We start from the raw sequence: 24850 nt of genomic DNA on the forward strand, positions 1-24850 counted from the left end.
TCAGGAAACCTCATGGTTTGCAAAAACTATGCCGAAGAAATGTAAAAACGACGCAGGACCGACAACCACTTGTGAAAACTAAAATATTTATTAAGTCGTTAAGTTTGACCAGTACAACTACATAGGATACACAAGTCAAGATTTGTCTGCATTAGAAATAATTCTAACTTTAAAATTACTTTTTATCAGTCTAACGGCGCGTGCCTGACTTGAACCTCTAGTTTTTCCATAGCAGGTCATGAACATAATCTACATTCCAGTACTGGCCGTTAGGTTTCTCTTGCCCTGCCTTCACATTAATACTATGTTCCTCAGGGTTTTTAGTGTACTTCACATTCCAATGTTCACCATTCCGCTTCTGCTGTCCAACGTTAACTTCAAGGCGATGTCCCCTGGCGCGGCTTATTTCCAGCAGCCATTCCACCAGACCCACGATGCATGGGTTGCATGCAGCCGCCTCGAGCTGGTGTGAAACGTGAAAGGATTAGTGAGTGTCCTTTAAGGGAGAGGGGAGGGGAGGTATAAATCCCATTTCCCAGCCCAAATTTTGCTTAAATCCTATTACCCGTCCTTTTTTGCCCAAGTCTCAGTCCCATTCCAATCTTGTTTGTGATTCCCAGTTCCAGTGACCACTTCCATTTTCCCAGTGAAAAATTAGGCTAATCCCAGTTCCAGTTTTACCCCTTCAGGCCTCGCTAGTCCCTGTTCATAAGTAGTGGGGGAGGGGGTGGGGAGCAGGCACTTGTTATTTCTATTTCAGCTAAAAAAGTAAGCGACCGGGGTAGTCTGCCGATATTCAGGCAAACAAAGAGATACCAAAACAGACAGACCTGTCACACCTAGCTTAACTAAGATGCAACTTGGCGTTTATTCTATTTTTCTGATTTTTCGTAATTGTAAGTTTGTTTATAATTCTGTAATACACCTCACTCACCAAATCCTTCGGTTGGGTCGATCTTTTGAATCAGGACTATAAATGCCAGGATAACCACGCTTGCGGTGAACTTCTTCATTCTAATACAGTCGAAAATTAACTGAAGCCTGCAAATAGAAAAGTTTGATAACAATTAATATTGTCTTCCAGGGCATCGTAGCACACAAGCGGAAAACTGATTTGACTATTGTTATATAACTTGTTATAACATTATCGGACCCGAGTGAACAACTGTTTTGCTTTCTTTTTTTTTTAAAAAAAAATTACAGTTTGGTGACAAAAAAGTAAACAGATATATAAAACCTAAAAAAAAAGAAACCGTTCAGTGATCGCTCCCACTGTAGTCTACGCAGGGGGGGGGGGGGGGAACTTAGGTTTCGTTTTCGTTTATGCCCTGTAATAGGAATTTGAATAGAATCGAAGCGTCCAAGTATCTGCAGACAATGCGTATACTGTTTACATTAAAAAATAAATTAGAAAAGATGGAAAACTATACTGGATGAAGAATATTATGTTGTCAGTGTTCCGGCAAATTGGGCAAGAGTGTCTGTTGAACTGAAAAAATCTTGTAAAACTTCCTTTCTGAGAAGCAAAATATTCATGCCACTTTCCTTTCTGAAAGAAAACATTTTCCCAGAAAATGCTCGGGACTATAATCAAACTTTTCTTTGTTGTGTTCTCTTTTTGAGCGCACAGATATATTTTTGCGCCGTTTTTTCCCGCTGCCTGTTCTAAGTTCCTGACAAAACGTACAATAATCACAACTTTTGTTTTTAACTTACAACTCGAAAGTCGGTAATGTTATCTCCCCGCCACTAGGGTCGGCTTGGAGAATAAAACTTTATTAATTTCGTTTTTGTTGTTGTTTATGTCCTGCTTTAGTTATATGGTATGAAAATGTTTCAGCATTGTTGGTGATCAGTTCCAACAATACCACCAAGACTTTTTTGTTGAAAACTACCGAAAACCTTGTAGTTCTCATGAGAACATAGGTTGTGCAGTTTCATTATATAATTGCACATTGCTTGCGAGCAGGCTCACTTTTGGCTCACACACGAGTAGGAAGGCGCGCTTAATTTTGAAGATTTTAACCTACAAAACATTCAGAGAAGAGCCCCCCCCCCCCCCCCCCACTTTATGTTACAAATTTACAATCAACTTTTTCTCTGCGGCAAAAGATCAATAAACCGGCAATCATCATGATCCAGCACGTTATGTCTACGGAGCTAGGAATGTAGGGAAGCAGAGTCAAGAATCTCGCCGAGCCCCCGAAAAAATCTTATCATTTCAGCTTCTCAGATTCTGTATTCTGTCATTGAACAAGTACTACAAAGCTATGAACATACCTGCAACGGTGCCGCAAACACGTAGATAGGACCTCCAGCTAGATTCTAGCGAACCAAGATTCTGTCAGCAGAGACCGAGTATTTATACGTTCCTCGGGTTGTTTCCAAGAATAGATCATTTATTGAGAACAATTGAGGGATCAAAGTACACCCATTTCTTCAAGGACTTGATACGGGGAATTCAGTTTCAATTCATCAGTTGGCCTCGTGCTTTTTAATTACTCGTTAGTTTTCTTTTAGTTTCCACATTCTTGTGGTCTCGTTTCTGGGAAGAGATTGGTTGCCCTGCAGCTAGCTCATGGACGTAAAATAATTCGTCTGGTTTTATTGACAATTACAAGAGACTAGAAAGCTTCACTGATTTTCTTTTACAGCGCATTGGAGTTGTCTGGAGGACAAGGGAGCTTTATGAGCAGTTTTAAAAAAAAAACAATAAGCTCTCCGACAGGAAAAATACATTTTGAGATTGCGTTAATTTAAAGCACTTGACAAAGGATGAATCGTCTAGGTATTATTCTGGAACGTCTGAGACAGGAGGACAACTCGTAAACAGGAAGAATTAAGCCGTGGGAACTTTCAATCGGAAACGAAAACGAAAGGCGGAAAATTTTAGAACAAAACGATGCGGCTACAGTAGTACAAGGGTCATCTTGCCTTGTGACTTCGTGGGTTTTCTAAGAAATGAAAACGGCTGGTGTTAAATTATCACAGAAATAGAAAAAATGAGGTGTAGAAAAGTTAGCATTTCTTTCCCTAGACCAGGGCTAAAGGAATTCTTTGATATTTTGGGGAAGCGCAACAGAATAGCCGAAAAAGAAACAATTTCGGACGATATGCCCAAGAAGAGCCTGGGTACGAGGTTAGCGGAGTAAAACCGGAAAATGAAATCGAAACGCAGCCGTGGGACTTACCGTATTTACTCGAATAAGCGCCGCGGCGCTTATTAAATTTTTCGCGTCTCAAGTGCGGCGCTTATTTAAAATTTGGACCCACAAAGAAATATTTTACAGTTATTGAAAATAGCGTCTTTTGATTGTCAGTATTCGTCTCTCTTGCTCAAGAGAGAAGTGGTGCTAGCTGTCCTAGAAAAGTTCGCGGCCTTCACAACATTTACAGAACAACGTAAGCTTATTGTAAGAATGTTGGATAGAAAACTAATGGGCGAGCGGTAAAACAATTACTTTGAACTGCAAACATCGCTTTTGATGGAAAGAAATGTCCAAGTTTGTTTTAGCGTTTTTTTTTTTTTTTGCTTTGTTGTGCTCTCTTTCGTTAAACGGAATTTCTGGAATAAGCGCCGCATCGGGACTGCGGCGCTTATTCGGGGGCGGCGCTTATTAACTTTTTTGTCCTATATGCGGCGCTTATTCGAGGGCGGCGCTTATTCGGGGGCGGCGCTTAATCGAGTAAATACGGTATAGCAAAAGATTCTCTGTGAACAATGACGATTTCTGCGACACAATCAACGTTTTATCAAACTAAGTTTTACACTATTCTGTCTATTCATCTTAAGAATATTATATTCTTTTCTTTCGAAGGCTGATAAATAAATATAGGATATTACATGGTTGCGCGGAGATATGAAATTTATCTTCGAGTGTTCAAACCGATATCTCACGAGTGAGCGCAGCGAACGAGTGGGATATCGATTTGAACACGAGAAGATAAATATCATATCTCCAAGCAACCATGTAATATTCTGTTTATTATATAAACCTACTAATTACGATGTTTTTGACGATTTTCCGATGGTTGCCGACCATTTTCCGAAGATTTCCGAAGATTTGCAAAATGTTGTGCGAAGGTCGTACGAATGTTTACGAACATTTTCCGAACTTTACCGAAAATTTCCGAAGATATCCGAAGATTGCCGAAGATTGCCGAGGAAGATCCGAAGATGTTTCGACTTAATATCGTTTTACTTTGGATAATTCAGCATTGAAACAGGGTAAACTTGTCAGAAAATGTTTCGAAATCGATATCTTCACATGTGAAAATAACATGTTATTTTCACGTGTGAAGATATGATTTTTTCGCGCGAAAGATTATGTACTTATTGACTGAGTGGGAGGGCCGGACGGGAAAATATTTGGCTCGAGGTCAGGACGTACGGACCGAGCGCAGCGAGGTCCGTGCGTCCTGACCGAGAGCCAAATATTTTCCCGTCCGGCCCGACCTAACTCAGTCAATAAGCATTTTATCATATGACCACTGAATTTTTTTTTGGTTTTTCTTTCGTGGATACAGACGCGGCGGCCCGTTTCGCGCGCATTTTGAAAAGCCAATGGTAGCTCACAATTTGTTTGGGAAGCCAGTAAAGTGCATTTGAACTGCGATGTGCGTACAAAGTTTTTGAACTTTTGTTAAAATTGCATAGATGCCAAGTTTTTTGTTTGGCGTGGAGTGAGAAATTGCTTTGCCCCGAAGTGGCAAAAGCCAGACCCCCCTAGGGCCGAACCTCTAGGGGGGTCTGGGGGCATGCCCCCCCAGAAAATTTTTAAAAATGTAATTGCATAGAAGCAATTTCCTTCATTTTGGGCAAGCATTTGTTGTTTTTAAACCATCAAGTTTACTCACCAGCTACAACGGTGAGTATTATCGACGATTAGGGTCGATTAGCGTTCATTTCTACCAAAGTACAGCTGAAAATATATCTCTTAATTTAAATTAATTAAGACTTTTTCCTCAATTTGTAGTATTTTGAAAAAAGCGTGATATTCTGTCTCAATGGCGTGGTAGCGTGAGATTGGGTCAAAAAGCGGGTGTCTCACGCCAAAAGCGTGAGACTTGGCATCTATGAAATTGTCAACCAAATCTCCGAGTTTCAGCTCCAGTCCAAGAAGATTTAAATCCGACTGAATTCCTCGTAAATGACTGCAGTTAGTAGAAATTTAAAAGGAAACGTTTATGAAGGACTACAACAAAGACTTTGCACGACGTTTCGGCTAGTCGTGCTCGTCACAGCGAAGCTAAATTTATCCTGATTGAACAACTTAGCGACGTTTCTTCTGAGCCGAAATTCGCAATTGGTTTAAACGAGAGAATTAATTTATTTTTTACCAAGAAGGATTTTGGACGTTAAAACAACATTTCATCTTAAGCTATGATAAAGACTTGGAAAGGGATTGTACTGGCAGTTCAGGATTTTGCTTCGAGCTTCGCTTCCCTTCGGCTTCAAGTTGTTTTGTTTACCACGGATCGTAGGATTCGTGAACGTCTACTGTTGCTTCTAAGTCCCTGAAATCGTTAGTTCCTCGACGATGTTGAGCTCTGCATTACAGTTGATGTCCCAATTGTGATCATCCTCGGAGACCCAGGGGCAGTTAGTGGGGCGAGGGAAACGCGAAAATGCGGGTAGAAAATAGCGCGAAACTGCGAGGGAATAAATCAGCATATAAAAGTTGTATTGACTGAAAGTGCCCCTGGGGAAAGATTCTTACCAGACCAGTTCAAAAAGCTCTCCGAATACTGCCTCCTGATTGGGCAGAAAAATCTTTTGTATTCCCTTTGTATTATTCTGCCCAATCGGCGACCAGCCTGACTACAGTCCTTTTGTTGTGTTCTCACACGAAATAAGTACATGCACAAAGCCAGTTCGCTCGCCATGCCTGTCTTGCATGTTCGCCAAGAATTTGCTCGGAAAGGAAAAGTTTCGGCTAGTGCCTCCTCAACTTGGATGTTAAGTGTCGGGAACATTTTGTCTTCGGGAAATATGACCGTCATTTGAGTGCTACAATTTGTGCTGCACGCATTACACGCGCGCGTAGCTAATCGGTCGATCGACGAAAAATTTTACAAAATGTAAGGTCTTGAAAGTTTGTTTGGAAATAGTTTTTGACTTCCTAAAATCTTTAACTAAATGTAACTTAAAACACATTGTTCTTTTATTTTATTACTATGATACTCGAAGTTATCTTTCTTATTACTATCGCTCCTTTTCTTTAAGATCTTTAATGTAGATAAGATATTACCTTTTTGTAACTTTATTTATTTATTTTTTCTTCTTCATTTTCTTCTTACCTTCCGCCTCGAATAACTAGGCTAATTGCGGGAGGTGAAAAATATTGCAAATAATATGATTTTTTAAATAAACTTTTTGTTGTTGTTGTAGTTTCGCTTCCAGCTGCGATCGATCTTCTATTATCTCACCTATAAAAACTTAGGAATCGCTGCTGCACGCTTTGCACGCGTAGCTAGACGACCGCTTGACACATCTGCCAGGCTTGTTCGTAAAAAAAATCACTCTTGTTTGAAAAAGTTTCGCGTTCAAGCTGTCATTGATCTTCCCAGAAAAAATCTGAAAACATCCATTACCGCAGTGCAACTAGCATATCGCACACAAACTTTTAAAACTCGCAAACAGCATGCAAGTGTTACGATACCTGCGATCGACCACAATCTGTAGTCAGGCTGGTCGCCGATTGGGCAGAATAATACAAAGGGAATACAAAAGATTTTTCTGCCCAATCAGGAGGCAGTATTCGGAGAGCTTTTTGAACTGGTCTGGTAAGAATCTTTCCCCAGGGGCACTTTCAGTCAATACAACTTTTATATGCTGATTTATTCCCTCGCAGTTTCGCGCTATTTTCTACCCGCATTTTCGCGTTTCTCTCGCCCCACTAACTGCCCCTGGGTCTCCGAGGATGTTACGCTCTATGTTGTAAACTTTCGCCCGAAAATCCCGTTGTCCCGATAAGCTGCACGTCGCCCCCACTAACTGCCCCTGGGTATCCGAGGATGAATTGTGATTAAAATGCTTCGACAAAACAAGCGGGAAACTGTGTCATTGATCAGGTTAGTCGTAAACATGTACACTCGCATTTTGTTTGTTGTGAGTTAAAATTACGCAGCGGAAAGAGAAATTTGAGTTTACTTCGCATTTGCCTTTTTTATTCTTCAATGTTTATCATAACTACAAACTAGAATACGTCTTTGTCCGATTATGTTGGTTTTTTTTTACGGCTATTATTTTTGATTTTATTGTTGTTGTCAGGAGTATTTCTTCATCATTTGCCAAGTTTAAACACGTTTTGTTTAAATTTTTGCGCCTGCAAACTACATCGCTTTCTAGATAGTAAAGTTTTAATAAACATGTTGGACATTCTTTGCTTTTAGAAAAATCTTAACTATCGTTCAGCTGAATTCAAAGCTGTGGATTCAACTGGTTCCATGATATTTCGGCATCTCGCAGCAGTAGCGGGGCCGTACGCTTTTCTAGTGGGGCCGTACGGCTTTTTCCGGCCCTGCTAGAGCGAGGCGTACGGCCCTCATACGGGACTTTTTCTCATATGGTTTTCCAAGGAAATTGCGCGCGGGTCCGTACGGGTCATATGATAATTCCTGGTATTTCACTGATGTTTATATAATAATGAGAAATTCTTTCACAATGCGCATTCTTACATTATTGTAACTACAAACTACAAAATATTATCAGCATTTTTGTTTCGTTTCCTCAGAAACGATACGGTATTATTTTGGCTTCGATGTGAACTATTTACACAGTGAGGGCTACTATCCAATCAGAAGAACGGTCGTAACCTGAAGGCAATTAATTTCGTAAAAACATGTTCTTCAAATATCGGAAAGATATTCTCAGCATGATAAAAAAATATTGAGAATCGTTGCAAACAGAAATATCTGACGACTGCAATGGTTTTAAGTTTGATTAAAGCGATGTATTGTAAGAAAACTAGAGAAAGCTCTCGTAGCGTTTAATTGTTAAGTAAACATTCTAGCGATTTCCTAAAACGGAAGTAAATTTTCACCAATCAGTGTTTGCAAGCGCAAACAAAAAAGGGATGACTTGTCGTGTTTGCTCGCACGGGGGGCTGCTATCCAATCACAAGAACGGTCGTAACCACAAAGTAAATACGTATGACCGATGGCAATTAATTTCGTAAAAACAGTCCTGTTCTTCAAATATCGGAAATATATTCCTCAGCATGACCAAAAAAATTTAGATTCGTTGCAAACAGAAATATCTAACGACTGCAATGGTTTTAAGTTTGACTAAAGCGATGTATTGTAAGAAAACTAGAGAAAGCTCTCGTAGCGTTTAATATTATTCTGAAACGGAAGTAAATTTCCACCACCAGTCACCAGTGTTTACAAGCGCAAAGAAAAACGGGATGACTTGGCGTATCTCGTGTTTGCTCGCACGGTAGAGCTTAAGTGCGCTACAAAGAGAAGTGCATATTTGCAGGTGACTTACAAAGTTAATTTCACTTCATGTAACAGAGGAATGTATAAATGTGGGAGATTGCCCTATTCTATTTGTACAGGAAAATTTCACGGCATCTTCGACGTCACAAACAGCGCGAATACACGCAAAATTGCGTGGGTTCTCGCGTGGATGTACCCGGACTTGCGTGATCAGTGTCACGTCGGCGTCGCAAAAACATTCGAGTCTGCACGGAAAGTTGATAAGTTCTGCTCAAAGTTTAAATTTTGTATGGACAGTATCGTATAGCAAGGTGTGCAACTGCCGTGTCACACTAAATTCGTCTCCTTAGTTGATGTAACGCTCAATATTAACTACCGTTGCAACTGCTGGTGCAGATTTCTGAGATTAAATTAATGATATAAACATTATTTGGATTATTCAAAGCCATCGCGGTCTGATCGAAACTCCACAGTATCGCCAAAAATGCAAATCGTTATTATCAGTGTTACCAATGCAAGGCTGTTACACTGACAACAGAAGCAACTTGGCTGTGTCTTATTCTGTGGAGATAATTTTATATTTGCCGGGAGAGCGTGCAGCGCGGATCGAGCAAAATACAATCCTGGTACGACTATATATAACATATAACGTTCTTTAAACTTGAATTTTGCTTAATTAAAAATCCTTGTTAAAAATCTGTGTATGGTAGCTTTTTACATTAATTTGCTTTGGTTGTTTACGTGTCTTTGTAAAGTGACAACAGGCATTTCATTTTGAAGAAATGGCTTCGAAACAGTGTGCTTATCTCTGTTCTTGTCGACCAGGGTTTTGGTTTGTATGAATTTGGCATTTATTTGATTTGAGCATGTGATCAACTCAGAGAAGTATATACCTCAAGCTTTTTGTCAAAAGGTAATAATTTCATCTTCGATTAAAGTGTTGTTTTGCATTTTATCAGAGATCAGTAGTCACAAAACACTTTATTTATGGAACTGATTTATTTTAGGATTGTTTGTTTCCAAAAATAAACCATTTTAATTAATTGCATTACTCTGATCTTGCATTTTACTCTTGTGGTTTCATGTTTCCCCACATTGATAGGAATATATTTATTCTTTCTTTTTGGGAAGAATGTATTTTGAAGTGCGCTCAATATTTTCTGTAAGTTATTTTTCCATTCATGTAACATCCAAAGTTATGCTATCGGGTGCCATTTTTAAGCAAAAAAGTGTTCTGCAGAAATAAAAAAATCATTTTAATTTCCACTGGATGAGTAATAACGATAAAGGCAAGCTCCCTTCACTTAACTTAATTTGGAGATAAAGACATATGCTATTTCTATAAAGAGAAATATTTATGTGTTACTTGAACTCTTGAAAGCCAAACTGCAGCAGGACGTAGTTTATGTCTCCTTTACATAAAATCGACAGTAGGTGTAAAATGAGAATTTAAGTTACTACTGAATATGAAGTTCTTCTTTTCATTCTGCACTCGTGCATAAATTCGGCAAATTTAACATACAATAGGACCTTCTCCAAATTAAAGTAAACCACAAACCCATCTCTTCTTAAGTGTTACACTATTCTTACCCTTCTGCAATCAGGAAATGAAACACTATTTCTTTTTGTTTCGTTTCCTCAGAAACGATACGGTATTATTTTGGCTTCGATGTGAACTATTTACACAGTGGGGGCTACTATCCAATCAGAAGAACGGTCGTAACCACAAAGTAAATACGTTTGACCGAAGGCAATTAATTTCGTAAAAACATGTTCTTCAAATATCGGAAAGATATTCCTCAGCATAATCAAAAAATATTGAGATTCGTTGCAAACAGAAATATTTGACGAATGCAATGGTTTTAAGTTTGATTAAAGCGATTTATTGTAAGAAAACTAGAGAAAGCTCTCGTAGCGTTTAATTGTTAAGTAAACATTCTAGCGATTTTCTAAAACGGAAGTAAATTTCCACCAATCAGTGTTTGCAAACGCAAACAAAAACGGGATGACTTGTCGTGTTTGCTCGCACGGGGGGCTGCTATCCAATCACAAGAACGATCGTAACCACAAAGTAAATACGTATGACCGATGGCAATTAATTTCGTAGAAACATGTTCTTCAAATATATTACTCAGCATGACCAAAAATATTGAGATTAGTTGCAAACAGAAATATCTAACGACTGCAATGGTTTTAAGTTTGATTAAAGCGGTGTATTGTAAGAAAACTAGAGAAAGCTCTCGTAGCGTTTAATTGTTAAGTAAACATGCTAGCGATTTTCTGAAACGGAAGTAAATTTCCACAAAGAAAAACGGGATGACTTGGCGTATCTCTTATTTGCTCGCACGATAGAGCTTAAGTGCGCTACAAAGAGAAGTGCATATTTGTAGGTGAGTTACAAAGTTTATTTCAATTCATGTAACAGAGGAATGTATAAATGTGGGAGATTGCCCTATTCTATTTGTACATGAAAATTCACAGCATTTTCAACGTCACAAACAGCGCGAATACACGCAAAATTGCGTGGGTCCTCGCGTGGATGTACCCGGAATTGCGTGATCAGTGTCACGTGCGTCGCAAAAACATTCGAGTCTACACGGAAAGTTGAGAACGAACAAGCAGCTATTTCAAAAAGAAATAGTGTTTCGTTTCCAGATTGCGGAAGGGTGAGAATAGTGTAACACTAAGGAGAGATGGGTTTGTGGTTTATTTGGAGAAGGTCCTAGTGTATGTTGAATTTGCCGAATTTATGCACGAGTGAAGAATGAAAAGAAGAACTTCATATTCAGTTTAACACCTACTGTCCATTTTATGTAAAGGAGACATAAACTACGTCCTGATGCAGTTTGGCTTTCAAGAGTTCAAGTCGCCCAAGTGAGTCTTTATGTAGAAATATAGCATGATAAATTTTGCATTAACTGAAAAACTCGGAAAAAAAATTCCGAGTACCAGATGGGATTTGAACCCACGACCCTCCGTGTTCTAGGACGGATGCTCTACCACTGAGCTACTGGGACTCTGTGGCGAGCAAGGGTGAAATGTGGGTCTTGACTAGAACCGCATCACGCAGTCACATAGTCAAATCAGTACAAGTACACATACATAGGACTCATAACTGCATCGCGCAGTCACATTAAAGCATACTTGAGATGCAACCATCCCGCCGCCCAAGTGAGTCTTTATGTAGAAATATAGCATGATAAATTTTGCAATATTTCTAGTTCAAGTAACACACAAATATTTCTCTTTATAGAAATAGCATGTGTCTTTCTCTCCGAATTAAGTTAAGTGAAAGGAGCTTGTCTTTATCGTTTTTACTCATCCAGTGAAAATTAAAATGATTTTTTTTATTTCTGCAGAACACTTTTTGCTTAAAAATGGCACCTGATAGAATAACTTTGAATGTTACATGAATGGAAAAATAACTTACAGAAAATATATCAATGTGGGAAATGGTTTATTTTTTAAAACAAACAATCCTAAAACAAATCAGTTCCATAAATAAAGTGTTTTGTGACTACTGATCTCTGATAAAATACAAAACAACACTTTAATCGTAGATTAAATTATTACCTTTTGACAAAAAGCTTGAGGTATATACTTCTCTGAGTTGATCACATGCTCAAATCAAATAAATGCCAAATTCAAGACAAACCATAACCCCGGTCGACAAGAACAGAGATAAGGACACTGTTTCGAAACCATTTCTTCAAAATCAAATGCCTGTTGTCACTTTACAAAGACACGTAAACAACCAGGGCGAATTAATGTAAAAAAGCCACCATACACAGATTTTTAACCGGGATTTTTAATTAAGCAAAATTCAAGTTTAAAGAAAGTTTTATGTTTTATGTTATATGTAGTCATACAGTACCAGGATTGTACTTTGGTCGATCCGCGCTGCACGCTCTCCCGGCAAATATAAAATTATCTCCACAGAATAAGAGCTAATAAGACACAGCCAAGTTGCTTCTGTTGTCAGTGTAACAGTGATAATAACGATTTGCATTTTTGGCGATACTGTGGAGTTTCGATCAGACCGCGATGGCTTTGAATAATCCAAATAATGTTTATATCAATAATTTAATCTCAGAAATCTGCTCCAGCAGTTGCAACGGTACACTCTTTTTTTTTTTATAAGAATACAGTTTTTCCGACCCAGGCTGAATATTCTTATTTTTCTGCTGATTTTAGGCTGAAATATTCTTATAAACATTCTTAGAAAATATTGTTTGACATTTCCGTTTTAGCAAGTATTGGGTAATCAATTACAAGTGTTTGGTGCCCAGAATTGTTTCGTGTTATATTGTGCACATGTAACATTGCTTTTGGTTGCAGCCTGGCCGTTTTGGCTTTAAACAAAGCATTCCTCACAAAGATAAAGTGACGGAAATGAAAATACCTCATTTTGTTTCAACTAAAAACATATTTAATTGTATTGTATTTACAAATCTTCGACTCAAAACTATATTCTTTTCAAAATCTCAGCCTCAGGTTTATTCTTAAAATATTCTTAAAATTCGCCAATTTCAGCCTCGATATTCTTATAAACTAGATTCTTATAAAAAAAAGAGTGTAGTTAATGTTGAGAGTTACATCAACTAAGGAGACGAATTTAGTTCGACACGGCAGTTGCACACCTTGCTATACGATACTGTCCATACAAAATTTAAACTTTGAACAGAACTTGACTTTCTTCTTTTTGTTTCGTTTCCTCAGAAACGATACGGTATTATTTTGGCTTCGATGTGAACTATTTACACAGTGGGGGCTACTATCCAATCAGAAGAACGGTCGTAACCACAAAGTAAATACGTTTGACCGATGGCAATTAATTTCGTAAAAACATGTACTTCAAATATCGGAAAGATATTCCTCAGCATGATTAAAAAATATTGAGATTCGTTGCAAACAGAAATATCTGGCGACTGCAATGGTTTTAAGTTTGATTAAAGCGATGTATTGTAAGAAAACTAGAGAAAGCTCTCGTAGCGTTTAATTGTTATGTAAACATTCTAGCGATTTTCTGAAACGGAAGTAAATTTCCACCAATCAGTGTTTGAAAGCGCAAACAAAAACGGGATGACTTGTCGTGTTTGCTCGCACGGTTGGCTGCTATCCAATCACAAGAACGGTCGTAACCACAAAGTAAATACGTTTGACCGATGGCAATTAATTTCGTAAAAACATGTTCTTCAAATATCGGAAATATATTCCTCAGCATGACCAAATATATTGAGATTCGTTGCAAACAGAAATAGCTAACGACTGAAATTGTTTTAAGTTTGATTAAAGCGATGTATTGTAAGAAAACTAGAGAAAGCTCTCGTAGCGTTTAATATTATTCTGAAACGGAAGTAAATTTCCACCAACCAGTGTTTGCAAGCGCAAAGAAAAACGTTTGCTCGCACGGTAGAGCTTAAGTGCACTACAAAGAGAAGTGCATATTTACAGGTGAGTTACAAAGTTAATTTCACTTCATGTAACAGAGGAATGTCTAAATGTGGGAAATTGCCCTATTCTATTTGTACAGGAAAATTCACGGCATTTTCGACGTCACAAACAGCGCGAATACACGCAAAATTGCGTGGGTTCTCGCGTGGATGTACCCGGAATTGCGTAATCAGTGTCACGTGCGTCGCAAAAACATTCGAGTCTGCACGGAAAGTTGAGAACGAAAAAGAAGACAGTCAAGTTCTGTTCAAAGTTTAAATTTTGTATGGACAGTATCGTATAGCAAGGTGTGCAACTGCCGTGTCGAACTAAATTCGTCTCCTTAGTTGATGTAACGCTCAGCATTAACTACCGTTGCAACTGCTGGAGCAGATTTCTGAGATTAAATTATTGATATAAACATTATTTGGATTATTCAAAGCCATCGCGGTATGATCGAAACTCCACAGTATCGCCAAAAATGCAAATCGTAGATTAAATTATTACCTTTTGACAAAAAGCTTGAGGTATATACTTCTCTGAGTATATGACATGCTCAAATCAAATAAATACCATATTCTAGACAAACCAAAACCCTGGTCGACAAGAAAAGAGATAAGCACAAATGCACTGTTTCGAAGCCATTTCTTCAAAATCAAATGCCTGTTGTCACTTTACAAAGACACGTAAACAACCAGGGCAAATTAATGTAAAAAGCTACCATACACAGATTTTTAACCGGGATTTTTAATTAATCAAATTCAAGTTTAAAGAAAGTTTTATGTTATATGTTATATGTAGTCATACCAGGATTATATTTTGGTCGATCCGCGCTGCACGCTCTCCCGGCAAATATAAAATTATCTCCACGGAATAAGAGCTAATAAGACACAGCCAAGTTGCTTCTGTTGTCAGTGTAACACTGATAATAACGATTAAAGTGTTGTTTTGCATTTTATCAGAGATCAGTAGTCACAAAACACTTTATTTATGGAACTGATTTGTTTGTTTTAAAAAATAAACCATTCCCCACATTGATAGGAATATATTTAAATATTTTCTGTAAGTTATTTTTGCATTCATGTAACATTCAAAGTTATGCTATCATGTGCCATTTTTAAGCAAAAAGTGTTCGGCAGAAATAAAAAAAATCATTTTAATTTTCACTGGATGAGTAAAAACGATAAAGACAAGCTCCTTTCACTTAACTTAATTTGGAGAGAAAGACACATGCTATTTCTATAAAGAGACATATTTACGTGTTACTCTTGAAAGCCAAACTGCATCAGGACGTAGTTTATGTCTCCTTTACATAAAATGGACAGTAGGTGTTAAACTGAATATGAAGTTCTTCTTTTCATTCTTCACTCGTGCATAAATTCGGCAAATTCAACATACACTAGGACCTTCTCCAAATTAAAGTAAACCACAAACCCATCTCTCCTTAGTGTTACACTATTCTCACCCTTCCGCAATCTGGAAAAGAAACACTATTTCTTTTTGAAATAGCTGCTTGTTCGTTCTCAACTTTCCGTGCAGACTCGAATGTTTTTGCGACGCACGTGACACTGATCACGCAATTCCGGGTACATCCACGCGAGAACCCACGCAATTTTGCGCGTATTCGCGCTGTTTGTGACGTCGACGATGCCGTGAATTTTCCTGTACAAATAGAATAGGGCAATTTCCCACATTTATACATTCCTCTGTTACATGAAGTGAAATTAACTTTGTAACTCGCCTGTAAATATGCACTTCTCTTTGTAGTGCACTTAAGCTCTACCGTGCGAGCAAACACGAGATACGCCAAGTCATCCCGTTTTTCTTTGCGCTTGCAAACACTGGTTGGTGGAAATTTACTCCCGTTTCAGAATAATATTAAACGCTACGAGAGCTTTCTCTAGTTTTCTTACAATACATCGCTTTAATCAAACTTAAAACAATTTCAGTCGTTAGATATATCTGTTTGCAACGAATCTCAATATTTTTGGTCATGCTGAGGAATATATTTCCGATATTTGAAGAAAATGTTTTTACGAAATTAATTGCCATCGGTCATACGTATTTACTTTGTGGTTACGACCGTTCTTGTAATTGGATAGCAGCCACCCGTGCGAGCAAACACGACAAGTCATCCCGTTTTTGTTTGCGCTTTCAAACACTGATTGGTGGACATTTACTTCCGTTTCAGAAAATCGCTAGAATGTTTACTTAACAATTAAACGCTAGGAGAGCTTTCTCTAGTTTTCTTACAATACATCGCTTTAATCAAACTTAAAACCATTGCAGTCGCCAGATATTTCTGTTTGCAACGAATCTCAATATTTTTTTTATCATGCTGAGGAATATCTTTCCGATATTTGTAGAACATGTTTTTACGAAATTAATTGCCATCGGTCAAACGTATTTACTTTGTGGTTACGACCGTTCTTCTGATTGGATAGTAGCCCCCACTGTGTAAATAGTTCACATCGAAGCCAAAATAATACCGTATCGTTTCTGAGGAAACGAAACAAAAAGAAGAAAGTCAAGTTCTGTTCAAAGTTTAAATTTTGTATGGACAGTATCGTATAGCAAGGTGTTCAACTGCCGTGTTGAACTAAATTCGTCTCCTTAGTTGATGTAACGCTCAACACTAATTACCGTTGCAACTGCTGGAGCAGATTTCTGAAATTAAATTAATGATATAAACATTATTTGGATTATTCAAAGCCATCACGGTCTGATCGAAACTCCACAGTATCGCCAAAAATGCAAATCGTTATTATCAGTGTTACCAATGTAAGGCTGTTACACTGACAACAGAAGCAACTTGGTTATTCTGTTGAGATAATTTTATGTTTGCCGGAAGAGCGTGCAGCGCGGATCGAGCAAAATACAATCATGGTATGACTGTAAATACTTCTGGATGTATTTCAGCTTAATTGTAAATCCCGGTATACACTCTGTGTATGGTAACTTTTTACATTAATTTGTTTACGTCTCGAAGTTAAGTGACCACAGGCATTTGATTTGGAAGAAATGGCTTTGAAACAGTGTATTTGTGCTTATCTCTGTTCTTGTCGACCAGGGTTTTGGTTTGTCTAGAATTTTGCATTTATTTGATTTGAAAATGTGATCAATTTAGAGATTTATATACCTCACGATTTTTGTCAAAAGATAATAATTTCATAATAATTTCTGTAGTTATTTTTTCATTGATGGAACATTCAAAGTTATGCTATAAAGTGCCATTTTTAATTTTCATTGGATGAGTAAATCAAAGTGCCCGTTGGGCTGTCTCGTGTTTCAGATCAGTAAAGTAGCACCCGTTGCTAACAATCATATAAGCTCAGAAAAACCATCTCCGGATTCTACAATATTAATTCTCAAATTTCATTCTCAAGCATTTGCAACAGCCTGTGCTATACGAGCATCGCACCATGTGCCCTTTCTACACATTCTACTCAAATAGTCAAACCAAGACTGCCCTTCCAAAAACTCAACAAAATCTTCGCAATGATTTCTAAGGTATTCAACAACTGCAAAACGCATTATCTAAAACGCACTACGATTTGCTACTTTCATACTTAATTACTTACTTCCCTATTCGCCATCGGCGCTCAGGGCAGCAAATGACTTGCTACCGAGTCAAATATCTGATGACTAACACTTCGAAAAACGAAAACAGTCTCCATTTCCACCACAATCATAGACTGCAGCTAGTCGTATCTTTTGCGAACGCATGTAACGCACTCGGTCTTTGTATAACAGGACCGTAGGGAGGGGGTGCGATGGGTGCGTTCGCACCCCCCCCCCCCCCCACGAGCCTTGGAGGTCCGCTCATTGTGAAAAAAAAAATATATATATTAAAATAAATAAATAAATAAAGGGTATTTCTGTACTTCGACTATTTACATTCAATATGGTCCTTTGGGTTGAAGATCCACCATTTGAAGATTCGTGTGGTATATTTTAGACCAAATTGTGTGATTATAGGTTAAATTCAACGATACATTCTACCTAATGTCCTTCATAGTCGAACCATTCGAAGTGCCATTCGAAGTGCCATTCCCAGGCGCTACCAAAAGAGAGGAGACTGGGTACTTGTTGGGCTCGGAAACACCCAAGGACAGTACTAAAAGATCAACAAACCGACTCTGGCTGATTTATGTAATAACCATTTTGACACTAAAATGAAGAGAACTATCTTTTTCCTTTTTTCCTTCTATGTGCTGCTGTCATTTTTAGCTAAATAAATTGTTAACTACGTTTTTGAGGTTCTGTTTCGAAAAATGTGATTTGAATTTAAAAATGTACTAGAATTATTGTCGTCGTTTTCTTCACTTTTACCTGCATTTTCTCCTAACAAACTGTCTTCAAAACGCACGAAATGCCTATTTTTTCAAAATTTCCTGGGAGAGGATACCCCCAGACCCCTCCCCCCTACATTAACGCGCCTGCGGCGCTCAAGATTTCGTGCCACAGCCGCTCATACGCACCCCCCATGAAAAATCCTGGTTACGGGCCTGTATAATATCTTAGTACGACCGCGAGAGGTCTGGCGCCAATGTAAAACTGTGAGTGGGACTGGGGAAAGACGCTAAAAGTTTTTTCTCGCCTCGCAGGCTCACAACGTTCGGCGCATTGCGCCTCTCAACGACTTAAGAGAACAAACGACTGTTTTGCAGTCTACCACAATCACAAGGAACAAGACCAACTGCACGTAATCTATTTCTAAGTTGTGAAAACGAAGTACAATCATAACATTTAACAATTATTCGCCGAAGGCGAATAATTGTTTTAGTCTAATTTTCAGAGAAGAATATCAAGAACTATAAAATAAAAAACTAAAAACACGGAATTAACAAACACAAGTGCTCGCTTGAATACTTGTAAACAAGTTTAATTCATCGATTGTAAATCAGAATTTACACTTAAGTTTAAGCAATAAAACGAAGCAAAACAAACACTACGAAAAAGACAGATAACTAGTACCTTTCTTTAATCGTTGGCGACTTCTGAGCAATTGTGTAAATCCTCTTGAAAGAAGTTGAGTAGCTCTGATCTGAAGAGAACTGAGTCATTTTTGGTCAATTATTAAATCTGCCAATGAGTTTCTTGTGCCCGTGTGCGATCTCCAAAACCATCGTCCTTAGCACCAATTCTAATGCCTTGTGAACCATCTCTTGAAAATATTTTCGGTTCAAAAGCCTTGGTAGCCAATTTTTAAAATTCCAACTGTTTTGTATACCATGGACTTGATGTGATTTCTTTCGAATGAACGAAAATTTCATTCATCAAATGCCACCATGTTTACTTGCCTGGATGGCAAAGTTGGCGGGCTTAGTAACCAAGCCCTGAAATGTTGTATTCACCTCCAAGCGAGGTGAATATAACGTCATAAACCAGAGCTTCTTGACCAATCAGAATGTCGCATTCTTATATTCACCTCTTGAAATTAGACTAATCCCTGTTATTCACCGTCATGTTTTCACCGAAATTAACAATAGGCTATAGGACCAGGAATCTTTTCAATACACCACACATAAATAACATTTTATAAAATACAGAAAATTTTTTATCATAACTAAATTTCCAAAACCTATATGCATTATTCCAGAATGAAGAAAATATAAAACTTCTATATTTCCCCCTTCCCATCACCCACCGCTCGCGCTTCGCGCTCGCTCAAAATCCCTGCCTCTCTCCAAAACTCTCCAAAATCCGCGCGGCCTTGGAAAAGCCTGTGAAGGAGGCAGACGCATTCTGATTAGGTTAGAATGGGTCATCTTTCATCAGCCCCTTGAAATTGCCTGGATGGGGGAAGGGATATGGGACGGAGATAATGTAATCTCTGGTTTTTCTTTCTACGTCATCTGCCACTTGACATTAATTGCTCAGATAAGGCAGGAATTATGGCGAAGAGGGATTTTAACTACATACGTAATACGCACTTTGCATGGGTCTAACTCGATAATGAATCCTCACTTAGACAACAAAACAAAATAGAACCGGGCAATAAGAAATGACTAGTACAAGATATAAACGAAAGAGACAAGTTATATTTTACGAGTTTTTAGTATTAGAAAGAAAACAGACATTTGCTTAGATGATATCGGGAACAGGAATTTTGTTTACCTTAGCGTAATACGCATTTTTTCATTTTGTATGAACCATTTAACTTAACAAGAAATCCTGTCTTAGACTACAGAGCAAAATAGAACCAGACAATTAGAAAAGGCTTGTACAAGATATAAGTTAAAGAGACAAGTTATATTTTATGCGGTTTAGTGTAAGAAAGGAAACAGACATCAAAGCGGTGTAAATAAACAAGCAGCCTTTGACCTTACTGGCGGCAAAGTATCGTATTCGTATATCGGTTGTCACGCAAAAAAGGAAATAACGCTACTAGGCACGTCTATAAAGACACAGGGCTTCTTGTTTGTGTCTTTCTTACTGCGACGAGTTGACCTTTAGCATGTATCTTAGTGAAAGGGGGAATTCAGGGAATTTTGAACTGTTTTCCAAAATGGTTTAGTGTCATACTCGAATTGAACACACGCAAGGAAAAAAATGTCCAAGGGATCTACAAGTTGTTTTTTAACTAGTTTAATCAGCGCAAATTTCAACTTGCACCAGCTAGTAAAGGCACACATCTGGTTCGACTATTACGGTCTATTACATCTTTGAAATCCGAATCTAATCAAAGATTGAAACGACAAAAAAAGTTTTTTTTTTCTGACATATTGTCGACATACCTACAGTTCTGTATGATTCTGTAAGGAGCAATCCTGTTTAAGAACAAAGCCGAAGATGGGATACCACATCAATATTTCTGTTTGAGTGATAACTTCACTTAATATTCTCCTTTTGACACATTATTTGACATATCTGAAAACTGCTCTGACGTCAACAACCCTCGACCCTAACACGCGCCAAAATGGTTTTCTTGTAACGCAAACAGAAATTTGACAACAGCTTTATCTTCTAATTCATACTTTAACAATACCCACCGCAAATATAATATCAAAACACAAACCTACCGTAAAGATAAATTCATTTTCCATGTAAAAAACTACCTATTTAAGCAACATATGTGAGATAAAATCTCCTTATCAGATTTGGCGGTATTACTAAAGATAGTACTTCATGTAATATATTACATTATACACATACCTCATAATGCAAACATTTCCACTATATGTCTCACACGTGTAAATAAGCACTTTTAAAACTCGACAAGAGAAAACGCGCAATACGAAGAACAGCATCCCGATGCATCTTATCAGCAAAATGTATCTATGTAAATATGGCTATTTCTTACCTTGTTTCCTTGCTACTTTATCACTTCGTTACCTTACAAGAGGTCTTACACAAAGCACTATTGTGAGCTACCAAGTCTACTCGGATAATCTCGTGTTACGTCACGGTCACGTCGTTCACGACGTGACCGCGACGTAACACGAGACAAAAAGGTGAAGGCAAACTCCCTTTATTTAACTTAATTTGGAGAGAAAAACACATGCTATTGCTATAAGGAGAAATGTTATGTGTTACTTGAACTCTGCCAAACTGCAGGAGGACTGAGTTTGTCTCCTTTACATAAAATGGACAGTAGGTGTTAAATGGGAAGTTACTACTGAATATGAAGTTCTTTTCATTTTCACTCGCGCAAAAATTCCATACGCCAGGACCTCCAAATTAAAATAAACCCCAAACCCACCTCTCCTTTAAATTTAAGCTATTCTCACCCTTCCGCAATCTGGAAACGAAACACTATTTCTTTTTGAAATAGCTGCGTGTTGAAATAGCTGCTTGTTGAGACTGCTCTCTTTTGCCTGTTTAACCTGTTGCAAACAGGATGGAGAGCTTGTGGTGATTGCTAGTCACACACGACTTGGAAAACGCAACTTATCATACCACAAAAGTAGTAAAACTATATTTTGTTCCTCCCAGCCCGCCTTTTGGAGAGCGTGCAAGGTTAATTTGAAGGGCCCAGGTTCACCCACTCTACTTTGTGGTTACTGTATGTATTGTTATAACAAATGGTCACAAATCCAAGTGTTGAAAGACCTGTCTGCTTATTTTGAGTGTTTTTGCTAGAACTGCAGCAAACGACCTGATGTGTTTTTTGGACAAGTACATCTCTTCTACCTTCCCTCAAGGCAGAGTTTTTGAACTGAAGATACATTCATTCAGTCATTTGTTCGTTTCCGTAACAAGTACTCAATACAGTTTCCACAGGAGGAATTTTTTTTTTAGCTCAGTGACATGGTCTGTTGTGCTCACAGCCTTTAGAAATCCATGTCCAAGGGTCACTTTTACCCAAAGACAACTACCAACAGCAAGATGAATTCAAATTTAATCAGTGCTAATGGTTGTGTTTATTTTTACAGAGCAAAAACAGCACAGGATGTTGAATGATTTAAGTGTTTACAATATTCACATCACAAAACATCTGAACTATACTTCTTTGTCCTGTCAGCCAACTTGTTTTAAAGTGATTATGACATGCTAAACATGGCACCTTTCAGCTGAACTAAAGTTAAATCTCACTTTATGGCCACCCTTTGGACAGAATTAACTGGCCACTTTTACATGGCAATCACAAACGAGAAAGAAAATAAAATACAAAGAATCTCATAGGAAATGAAAAAAAAAATGACAAGAAAGGTTAACTTCAGATGTACTATGTCAGAGTTGCTCGCTTTATCAAGTATTTTCTCTAAGTAGTAAGTTACAAAAATGTTTTTACTTTACATTCCAGTCACAGATAACTGAAAAAATAAATACACATTCTACAGTTTTTCTTCATCCTATCACTTGTCTTTACTAATTCCATATTTTTCCCTCATTTTTTCCAGTTCTTGTCTCTTCTTTTCCTTGTCCAGTTTCTGGAAAGCCTGTGGGAAAAAAAGAGATTGATCGAAATTTAACTCATATTAAAGACAAGTCAAGATATGTTTTTTTTTTTGCCTGTCAGTCTGGGCACATTTCATTTTCGGTTGAGCAATGTTTAGAACTGGCACTAAACTTACTTCAACATTATTTCTAAAGAATTATTGCTCAGTAGTTATCATCCATTCCAGACAAAACAGTGGAGTGAGTGTTGAATTGGACACTTAGGAACAGAGTCTGGGAAGAAGTTATGCTTCATACACAGGTGACCAGACTGAAGGACTCTTTGCAGTCTGTGGATTTACTTCTTATCAACCAAATGCGAGGGCTAAACTGGTAGAGTATTACCAATTATGCAAAAGGAACATTAGAGCGGTTTTCACTAGAGTGTCGAAAGTAATTTGTGTTTGCTTTGGTTTTGCGTTCACTACGCTAAGTGATTGGTTTAAAAATTTTGTGCAACTTTCTCGGCCAATCAGGAGTAAAACCAAAACCAATCGTGACTCACTCGCGCACGTTTTCTCGCGATTCGTTGACAGCTACATGTATTTGCTTCGAGTTTTGATTGGTTCACTGGATTGTCTGTGTCCTTTGTGATTGGCCAGAGTAATTACTTTGGTTTTGGTTTTACGACACTCAATTGAAAACTGCTCTATCCACCAGGTAAATTACTATCCGGTGGATAAGTGTTGACAAAACAGACTACACAATCCATTGGATGACATAATGCATCATTTCAACAACCTGGGGCCAGATGTCGTTCCGGTTCAGACTGAGCAAAGCAAGAAGTGTACGAGAAAGACCAAGGGTGATACTCTCCTAGTATAAACTAAAGCTAGTGGTAGTTAATAAAAAGTTACTATATGGCTCTCTTTGTTGAGCATTGCCTGCATTTTGCCAAAAAGCTTCATGTAGCATCAGTCATCATTCCCCTGGGCATTACAGGAAAATCCATTTAATAATAACAATCACAATGCATGTTATATCTTAACAAGCTCTAGCCATACAATAGAGTGCAATAGTAATAATTCAGGGTTGTGCTCTAAGGGTGCCCGGGTGCCTCAGGCGACTAAGTTTTGTCTTTGGGTGACCAGATAATCTTATTTCTTTTATATAAACTTTATGCTGGGCACCCTGGATCTCACAGTTCAGAACCTTTGGGCTCCTAGTAATTTTTCTTAGAGCACACCCTTGTTAAATACTTTAATCTCCTTACTTTGGTGGATTGGTAGTACAGAACAACCAGGTATCGGTTGCATACATTGAAGCCAGACAGGTGGTCACAGGCATTTTTTGCATCAAAAATATCTTCATACACTACAAATGCAGTGCCTCTTGTTTCTGGCGCATTACCACTGCAACAGAAAAAACATACAGGTTATTATAATAATTATGACAACATGACACATACACATGTCTCTGCTCCTAACACATCAACAAATTTGGATTTAAGATGAGAAAATCACACAAGCCCACTTACACTCTAATTTGTCTGATTCCTCCATACTTTCCAAATATATCATACATTTCTTCTGTGGTTATCTTGTAAGGAAGATTTCTGAAACAAAAACACAACATAAATACTACCATTTTGCAGATATGCTACAAATATGGAATGTCGAGGAATCCCACACAACTTAGTGTGATATCATGAAAGGGGTAAGAATAAGGACTCGCTAAGAAAGAGAGGACAAAACATTTGGTGCCTTACCTGACATATAAAATTCTGTTAACTTCTGGAGGCAATCGGACCTAAAATACATGAAAAAAGCTCGTGATCAAGGTACCACAAACAGACGAACTCACAAGTTCGATGTCAAACCCGATGGCAATACAATTATTTTCTAGCAAAATCTATGAAAAGAAACCGTAAAACAGTGATAATTAGAGACAGAGAACGTTAGTTTCGATAAGGGCTAAACCTGTCAGCGTATAAAAGAAATCACGAGCAAAAATTACCAAAAAATTCAACTCACATTCGCTTTTCTTTGATTCTGCAGCGCCATGTTTGATCGTCTTCTTTGCGTCACTACAACATCCGGGAATATAAACGGTAACCCACAAAGACTTATGGGACACATTTTTCTCCTTCGTT

General features: G+C 38.0%; 1 protein-coding gene, 1 long non-coding RNA gene and 1 other non-coding gene across 3 annotated transcripts; all 3 read right to left on the reverse strand.

The window, feature by feature from the left end:
• Nucleotides 1–69: 69 nt before the first annotated feature.
• LOC144665866 (uncharacterized) lies at nt 70–2415 on the reverse strand. Its single transcript, XR_013573085.1, has 3 exons — nt 2281–2415; nt 935–1041; nt 70–463 (listed from the first exon to the last, which is right to left on the reverse strand). It is a non-coding gene; the product is annotated as an uncharacterized LOC144665866 (long non-coding RNA).
• An 8971-nt stretch (nt 2416–11386) lies between these two features.
• Trnal-uag (transfer RNA leucine (anticodon UAG)) lies at nt 11387–11459 on the reverse strand. Its single transcript has one exon. It is a non-coding gene; the product is annotated as a tRNA-Leu (tRNA).
• A 10743-nt stretch (nt 11460–22202) lies between these two features.
• On the reverse strand, nt 22203–24827 carry LOC144666756 (splicing factor 3B subunit 6-like). Its single transcript, XM_078528138.1, has 5 exons — nt 24732–24827; nt 24467–24507; nt 24236–24313; nt 23972–24110; nt 22203–22760 (listed from the first exon to the last, which is right to left on the reverse strand). The coding sequence occupies exons 1-5, from the start codon at nt 24759–24761 to the stop codon at nt 22677–22679; spliced, it is 372 nt and encodes a 123-aa protein (XP_078384264.1). The 5' UTR covers nt 24762–24827; the 3' UTR covers nt 22203–22676.
• Nucleotides 24828–24850: the final 23 nt, after the last annotated feature.

The sequence above is a fragment of the Oculina patagonica genome, chromosome 9 (genome assembly GCF_052425735.1).
Source record: "Oculina patagonica isolate OP01 chromosome 9, crgOcupat, whole genome shotgun sequence".
NCBI lineage: Eukaryota > Metazoa > Cnidaria > Anthozoa > Scleractinia > Oculinidae > Oculina > Oculina patagonica.